The following is an 8,725-nucleotide window of genomic DNA, read 5'->3' as shown; positions in this document are numbered from 1 at the left end:
ACTCTTAACCTAGAGAGATGGTCTGCAGCCCCATTTTCTATGCCCTTCTTGTCTTGTACCTCCATATCAAACTCTTGAAGTAAGAGGACCCATCTCAAAAGTCTAGGCTTGGCATCCTTCTTGGTCATTAGATATCTGAGGGCTACATGATCAGTGTACACAATGAATTTTCATCCCACCAGGTAGCTTCTTAATTTATCAAATGCAAAAACTATTGCCAGCATTTCCTTTTCTGTGGTTGCATACTTTTCTTGGGCAGAATCAAGGGTCCTACTGGCATAGTAGATCACATGAAGTTTTCTGCCCTTCCTCTGGCCAAGCACAGCTCCAACTGCATAGTCTGAAGCATCAGTCATCACTTCAAAGGGCAATGACCAATCAGGGGCCTGGACAATTGGTGCACTGATCAATGCCTCCTTGATCTTCTTGAAAGCTTCCTCACACTCAGCATCAAAGACAAATTCAACCTCTTTGCACAACAGCCTAGTCAAAAGCCTATCTATTGATGAATCTCCTGTAAAACCCTGCATGCCCAAGGTAGCTTCTTATGCCTTTGACTGAGTTTGGAGCTTGCAGATTCACCATCACTTCCACCTTTGCTCTGTCCACTTCTATTCCAGCTTTTGAGACCTCGTGCCCCAACACTATTCCCTCTTGGACCATGAAGTGACATTTCTCCCAATTTAACACCAAGCTGTGCTCCTCACATCTATCCAGGACCTGAGAAAGATTAGACAAACAAGAGGAGAAAGAGTGTCCATAGACTGAGAAGTCATCCACGAAGAACTCTACTTTCTCCTCAATCAGATCTGAAAAGATAGACATCATACAACGCTGGAAAGTAGCAGGAGCATTGCACAGCCCAAATGGCATGCACCGATAAGCAAATGTCCCATAAGGACAGGTAAATATGGTCTTCTCTTGGTCTCTTGGATCTATTGGGATTTGAAAGAATCCAGAGTAACCATCTAGAAAACAAAAGAAGGGATGGTTTGCAAGCCTCTCTAGCATTTGGTCAATAAAAGGCAAATGAAAATGGTATTTCCTAGAGGCTGCATTGAGCTTTCTATAATCTATACACATCCTGTGTCCAGTTATAGTCCTAGTAGCAATCAGCTCATCCTTCTCATTCTTAATTACTGTCATTCCCCCCTTTTTGGGCACCACATGGACTGGTGAAACTCATCTATAGTTTGAGATTGGATAAATTATCCCAGCCTCTAAGAGTTTGAGAATCTCTTTCGTCACTACCTCTTTTAAGTTGGGATTGAGACGCCTTTGGTGCTCTATGGATGACATATACTCCTCTTCTAAGTGAATCCTATGAGTGCATAGGGAGGGTGAGATACCCTTTATGTCATCCAGAGAATAGCCAATGGCTCTCCTATGTTTCCTCAACTCTTCTAACAACCTATGTTCTTAGTCCTCTAACAGCATATCATTGATAATGACAGGATAAGACTCATTGAGACCTAAGAAAGCATAACTGAGCCCCTTGGGAAGAGGTTTGAGTTCCAGCTGAGGTGCCTTTGACTCATCCCAATCAGCACTGAAGCTGTCTTGCTCACACGGCCCAGCATGCTCCTCCACTTTAGAACCCATGGCCATGACTCCTTGAACTGCTCCTTGGCTTGTGTTTGAGCCTCTGATATCCAAGACCTCAGGGCCACGTTGTTCCAATTCCAAAAACTTTGCCTCAGGACCAAGTTCTCTTGCATTGTCCAAATACAGCTTGTATCCTTCACTCTCCTCTGCTAAGAACCCATGGTCTCCTTGTTCTTTGGTTAAAGCAACTTGAAGAGGATCATCAGTATTCAGTTCGTCAAGCAACTCATCAGCTAGTTGATCCATGGTCTCTACATAGAAGCATTGTCCTTCTATGGTGGGCTTCTTCTTCATGTCTTTGATATCAAACTTCAGCTTTTCTTTACCAAGTTGTAGCTCAATAATGTCACCTCTCACATCAATAATTGTTCCTGCTGTGACTAAGAATGGCATGCCCAAAATCAGTGGATCAACAGGTTCTTCATCCATCTCTAGAACAACAAAATCTGTGGGCACTTCAACACCACCTATCTTGACTGGTAAGTCCTCTAACATCCCAACAGGTAACCTCACAGATCTATCAGCCAAGACAAGAGAGATTCTAGCAGGTTTGAACACTCTGTATCCAACCTTTCTTGCTATAGAGAACGGCATTAAACTAACAGATGCACCCAAGTCACAAAGGTAACCAGCAAACATTAATGGACCTATAGCACAAGGGAGAGTAAAGCTCCATGGATCAGACAGCTTCCTTGGGACGGAAATTCTCTGAATTATGGCACTGCACTCATGGTTTAGTACCACCATACCCTGTAGCTCTTTGGTCTTGTTCAAGATAGCATCCTTTAGAAATTTTCCAAGCTTAGGCATCATCAGAAATGCTTCAATGAGAGGCATTATAAGAGGTGTCTCATTAAAAGTCTTCTCAAAGAGTGCCCTTGCTTTATCTACAAGCTGCTTCTTGAATCTTCCTGGATATGGGAGCTTAGGTTGATAGGGAGGTGGTGGAACATAGGGATTTTCTGGTTCTGATGGCTTTTCCACCTCTTTGTCCTTCCCTTTCTTTGATCTTTCAGCTTCTTGATCATCCCTTGGGGCTACCTCCCCACCAATTTGATCATTGTCCTCAATGATCACATTGTTGTGCTCTATACCTGGTAGCTCTTTGCCACTTCTCAATGTAATGGCTTTAGCATACTCTTTTGGGTTTGGTTCAGGCTTACCAGGTAAGCCACCTTGGCTTCTTGAAGTGGATGCCGGCCAGATTCTGTTTTAACTCCTTGATGTCCTACTGCATAGATGCATACTGACTTGCAAACATTTGTTGACCCTGCAGCAACTGTTGTAGAATACCAACCATGTCCGGCCCATTCTGTTGCTGCTGGTGAACCGGTGCTGACTGGAACTGATGCTGAACCGGCGCCGGCTGCTGAAACTGTGGTGCACTGAACCCTGGTGGTGCTTTTGGCTGCTGCTGTGAACTGAAACAAGAACTCTGAAGTAGTTGCTGATGCTGACTGTAACCCTGATTTTGAACAAACTGATTCTTTGGTCGAAAAGACCCTTGAAAGTTGTTCTTGGGAACAAAATTATGTGGAGTTTGAGAGGTAGTGATGTGGACATCGATCCCACCAACCCATCAAGCATCGAGAGACACATACCGGAGGTCCAAGACGGGGCCATGACTCGGTCCAAGATACAAGAAGGCACTACACGTCTTCATAAACTCACTGGACCCAAACGACCCCCTGCTGCTAGACCTACAAGTCATACACGGCGTAAACGACCTATGCGACCAAATCGGGCCCGAGAACATGACTCAAAGAGAAGACACACCAGACCATCGATTCTCACGCGGCCAATGTGACATCTCTCGACCAACTTTTGATTTAAAAGCTAACAGTCCGAGCAGAATTTCGTTTACAGGCTTAAAAACTGAAGAATTCAGAGATAGCCCAAAAATAGCCGAAGCGCGAGAACTTGTGGCCGATGCGCGAGAACTTTTAGCCGAGAAAATAAAGCTTCAACGGCTAGACCACCATGATGAAAAAATCGACCGTACTGGAGCTGACATTCCTCGACCAAAATCATCTCCTGAAGTCAACGCTCAAGACAGAATTGAATTCGAACGAGCAGAACAAGAGATTGCCGATGCCACACTCGTTTTAGTCGAGAAATGCCATGCAACGCAGGCCGAGCCACCAGACGACCTAGAACTGACCAACAAAGGTAATTTCTCTCGACCAAGTGCATATTATAAAACTAATGCTCGTGGAATTCTAGCAGGCGAACGAACAGAATTGGAGTTGCTTCACAACATACCAAGTGGACGCAATAACAAGCTAACCGAGGCCGAGCGACTAGCCATACAAGAAGCAACGGTCATAGAGCTTAAGGAACATGAAGATCAAGATTCTTCGGGACTAGAAGACGCCTCAAGCGACCCAAGCCACAACAGGCCAAGGCAGGACACTTCAAAGAACATCGAGGCCACGCACGACACCAAACGAGCCGCGCCACCCTGAGGTAAGTGTTTCAATTATTTTATTGTGCTTGCAGGAGGAATCGACATCGCGAGCGACTGAGAGTTAAACGACTCAAGTCGTGTAGTTTAAGTCTTTTATTTCAAACTCTCCATTTCTGTAATAAATGGAACGATGAGCTTTGTTTCTTAGACTAGGTTTGTTTTCTTTGAGTTTTATTTACTTAGTCCTGTCGTTTTGAGTCCAGAGTCGAACCCTAGAAGGTTCAAGCTGACGAACCAGTTTATAAGGTTCCTTTGCAGCATTGTAGTCCACAGACTTTTTCCCCATATCAATAAAATATCGAACTTTCTTCAAAGTTTACCGAGAAGCGATTTCTCTTTGTTCTTAGTTTGTTTGTGCGATTCAAGCAAGCTTTGAGCCTTCACCGTATTAGAGACTCATCATCCATCACACCCCGTTTAGATCCTACACGAGAGGGCGACCGCCTGTGTGTCAGATCATCCCATCATCGATCATCAACCGAGCTAAGGAGAGGGCGACCGCCTATCTTAGTTCCCACCCGTATCATCAGTGTGAGAGCCACCACCGGTTCTTACATCAGGTAGGGTAAACTTGGTCTTGTGGGTTGGCTACATTGGGATTCCTGTAAGAGAGGTTCTGGTTGGCATTGGCATACTGATATCTTTGGAACCTCTGATTCCCAATATAGTTTAGCTCTTCCTGAGTAAGACCCTCTTCACTGATGTTCTCAAAGCATTGAGAAGGTTCCTCATACTCTTCTACAAAGTGCATTTGGCTTTTGAGTGGCCAATAACACCTTGTCCAGCATCCTTTCAAGTGTTTTAAAGTCCTTCTCATACCTTTGATCCCTGCTTGAACTCTCACGCCTATTGGCTCTATCAAAGTCTTCTCCATATGTATAATTGCTCATTACTAAGTTCTCAACCAGCTCTAAAGCAGCATGAATCTCCTTCCCCATAAAGTTTCCATTTGATGCAGTATCCAGCTGGTTCCTAATCTTGGGAAGAGCCCCTCTATAAAGTGTGCTGAGAAGAGAAGCCTCACTAAACCCATGGTGTGGACACTGGTTAGTGTAGCTCCTGAATATGCTTCACCAAAACTCTCATTGCTATGTTGATTGAAGCTGGAGATTTGGTTTCTTAGCTTTGGTGTTCTGGAAGTTGAGAACAACTTAGACAGAAATGCCTGCTTGCATTGCTCCCAGGTTTAAATGGAGCCTCTTGGAAGATTCTTCTCCCATTGGTGTGCTTTGTCACCAAGACTGAAGGGGAATAATCTGAGCATAAAGCTGTCCTCAGATACTCCATTTTTCTTTGTCAAGTCACAAACTTTATCAAATTGGTCCAAGTGTTCCAAAGGATCTTCCATTGCCAATCCATGGAACTTGGAGTTTTGGACCATATTTAATAAGGATGCCTTCACTTCAAAATTGTTGTTTTGCACAGGTGGTGCTTGAATCCCTGTTCCATATTGATGAGCATTGGTCCTGTCATTCTCTCCTACATAGACCTGTGGCTGCTCATATCTTCTTGGTTGTTTTTGGAAGGGCTGTTGGTGGTGAGCCTGTTGTCTTTGCTGTACATTGGCCTGGTGCCTTTGCTGATGAGCTGGAGCTTGTCCCTGGTAGACATAAGCTTGCTGTTGATGCACCTGTTCCTGCTGAACATTACCCTGATGGAACCCTTGACCATCTCCATTACCAGGTCCATTACCAGGTCCATTTCCACCGGTAACGTAGGGTTTGAACCAAGATTTCTAGATGGATGGGGATAAAAAGTGGGTTTCATCATTTCTATGGTTGCTTCTAAAACGGTGAGGTCAGCTGCATTACCAGCTCCATTACCCTGCTGCACCTGAGCCTGTTGCTCCTCTTGAACCTGCGGCTCAATGTCAACCACATGCTGTCTCTGATCTTCCATATCAGCCTTATCAGTCTGCCTTCCACGCCTATCCCTTCTCCTTCTTGGAACCAAAAGATTGATGTTGTCATTTAGAGGGAAAGGTGGACCACAGCTTCTTGACCTGGACCTGGTGTTCATACACCTGAAATCAAAAACAGAGCTTGAAAGTAATTAGTAAAACCAAAAAAAAAGTACTTGATCTCAAGAACAGAACAGAGCCTAATGCTAAACAAACCACACTTTGGCAACGGCGACAATTGATAGACAAGACTTTTTGGGTCTTAGGGCTATCAATCCCCTTGTCAAAGTAGCACAAAAGAGGTATTAATCCAAGAATGAGGTGCTAGACACTAAGCTATGTGACCAGTTTCTCAATTCAAGTAAACATATGAGGTTTTGATTGACTAATGACAACTAAGAACTTTAAAAAAGATTAATGACTAAGCAAGTGATCAAACAAGAACTAAGCAAATGACAAATGATGTGAATATGAGATGATGGAGGCATGAGATTCTAGACATGATAGTTGGCTAAGGTGCTTTGGTGCTAAACTAGGAATGTTAATAACAATGATGAAACATGATTCAAATGATTAAGAACTCTAATCTAGATTAATCCTCTCATGAAGGAAATAACCCTACACTAATCCATTTTGAAACCAAATCATCATTTGTGAAATATGAATCAGTGAGCATTAATAAACAGTTCTAAAAGAGCATTCAAGCAAATAACAATACATCATCATGCAGCAAATGCTTAAACCTCTAATACAGCTCTTTCAGGAATTTCATCAAACACTTTTGGTGCATAAAATTCCCAGATTCTAGATCACAAGTGATATGCAAGGATCTAGCCTAGAGAACAGCTGTTTAGAGAGATGAATCAATGAATCTAGCCCTAAGCACTCCTAATCTAACACTTTAGCACCCTAACCTACACATCTAGAACCTCATTAAGATGACTACTCACTAATCATACTAATCTCTCTTAAACCTTTGCAATTTGAGAAGATTGACATGATTAATGATGAGAAATGGAGATGAAGAAGATGGATAATGATGGATTTGCAGCTTTAAACACAAAGATCTCTCAAAATCTCTTGATTAGAACCCTTAAAAATCGATATTTCTCTTCTAAAAAGGGAGTCTTTCACAAAAGAGGCAAGAAACAAAAGGAATTAAGCTTAGTCATTAGGGTAAAACCCTAAAAAACTATATATAGGTCTTAAAACGAACCGGGTCAGCCCAGAACAAACCGGGTCCTGACCCGGCTTTGATGGGTAAAATGTCGAGTGTGCGAGTTGGTCAGGAGCTTCCCAAGTCGCATGTCCAAGCCGCACAACCAAAGAAACAGTCTTGTGAGCCTTAAGTCCTTCAGTCTCAGCCGCATGCCCATCTAGGTGTAAACCGCATGTTTTCATGCGATTCAGTCTTTCTTCTCTTCAACTCGCATGACCAAACAGAAATCTGGGGAGAATATGTGTGCGAGTTGGTCCTCCTTTAGTCCCAATTCGCATGCCCAACTCGCACAGGTCTAGAAAGAAGCTTCAGCAAGATAGAATCATGTAAGCTAGGCCGCATTCCTCTCTCGGTGTAAACCGCGAGTCTTCATGCGGCTCAGTTCCCTTTGCTCCCTAGCTCGCACAACCATATAGCACAGGACTTCAAATATGTGTGCGAGTTGGTCCACTTCATTCCCAAGTCGCATGCCCAACTCGGTGTAAACTGCGAGTATTCCTGCGGTTCAGTTCACTACTCGGTCAACTCGCATGCTCAAGTCGCACATTTGTGGACTTAGCATTTTTCCTGCTTGGGAGCCTTTGACCTCATCCAGGGTTACCTTACCCGCACATCTCAACATGCAGCTCAATTCCCAGAAATTATCCTTAAAGCGCTGCGAGTTATCCAAGTCGCAAAACCATCTCGCAGACTTCAAATCTACTTGGACCACTTTGCATTCGGAGGATCGTAACTTCCAGGATATAGATCCAAATGGCTTGATTCTAGCTGCAGTGGAAAGGGCACTCAAACATCTCAAATTTTGGTGAAATAACCTTTGGCGCTTGGAAAGTAGAAGGTTCCCTGGACAGCTCATCTATGAAGTGAATTGAAACGATCAAAAGGAAGCTTTTGGACCAGTGTTCACTCCGGAGACGGTATCTTTCAGCACATAGCTCCAAACCGGATGCTCTCAGATGTTATGGAATGAGCACTCAAAGATCTCAAATCTTGATGAAGATCCCGGCAACTGAATCAGACTGGAAAGGTATCGTCCCACGTAATCTTTGTGATTCATCGGATCGGTCTTGAAACTGTAGTGAGACAGGTGTGCCTTCCGGTGAGCTTAACTCTGTGCTCACGACTCCAAATCCAATGTATCTACCTGTTCTGGATCCGTGATCTAATCATTCCCAACTTTTCTGAAGACTCTGTAATCTGAATCGGACGTTAAGACTCCATTGACAGGCGATCTTTCTAGACGTATGGGATTGCTCCAGAACGGATGCGAGAGAGGTCTGTCTTCCGGTGGTGGTATCTTTCCGCTCGGTGCTCCAAACTCTTATAATCCAACTGTTCTGAGATTTACACTCCATTATCTTGATCTTTGCTGAAGACCCCGGAGACTGAATCGGCCGTAAATACCTTCCGGTAACGCGATCTCGAAGATGTATCTGCACCCGGGAATTTTGGCCGAGAAACTTGAATGGCCGGTTCGTGTTTTGGCCGAGAAATTCATCCACGGTACAGGCTAGCGCCGAGAATCTCCAAAAGG

General features: G+C 43.9%; 1 protein-coding gene and 1 pseudogene across 1 annotated transcript; one reads left to right on the top strand and one right to left on the bottom strand.

Annotated features, from left to right (window-relative positions):
• Positions 1-495: 495 nt before the first annotated feature.
• Positions 496-3,316, bottom strand: LOC112087338. The gene is made up of 6 exons (XM_024157352.1): positions 3,207-3,316; positions 2,865-3,026; positions 1,932-2,812; positions 1,473-1,838; positions 721-935; positions 496-651 (listed from the first exon to the last, which is right to left on the bottom strand). Exons 1-6 carry the CDS (start codon positions 3,314-3,316, stop codon positions 496-498), a joined length of 1,890 nt encoding a protein of 629 aa, XP_024013120.1.
• A 1,782-nt stretch (positions 3,317-5,098) lies between these two features.
• Positions 5,099-5,198, top strand: LOC112087363 (annotated as a pseudogene).
• The last annotated feature ends 3,527 nt before the right edge of the window (positions 5,199-8,725 follow it).

Source organism: Eutrema salsugineum, unplaced genomic scaffold, assembly GCF_000478725.1.
Source record: "Eutrema salsugineum unplaced genomic scaffold, Eutsalg1_0 scaffold_18, whole genome shotgun sequence".
In the NCBI taxonomy this organism is placed as follows: domain Eukaryota; kingdom Viridiplantae; phylum Streptophyta; class Magnoliopsida; order Brassicales; family Brassicaceae; genus Eutrema; species Eutrema salsugineum.
This window is presented reverse-complemented; position numbering and strand designations above follow the sequence as displayed.

Excerpts from the sequence above, each read along its gene's own strand:
- LOC112087338 (XM_024157352.1), bottom strand. The coding sequence starts at position 3,316 with ATGACTTGTAGGTCTAGCAGCAGGGGGTCGTTTGGGTCCAGTGAGTTT. Across the intron at positions 2,813-2,864 it reads TTGCTGCAGGGTCAACAAAT|AATCTGGCCGGCATCCACTT; the intron begins GTTTGCAAGTCA and ends GAGTTAAAACAG. Across the intron at positions 936-1,472 it reads GCTCAGTTATGCTTTCTTAG|ATCCAAGAGACCAAGAGAAG; the intron begins GTCTCAATGAGT and ends AAATCCCAATAG.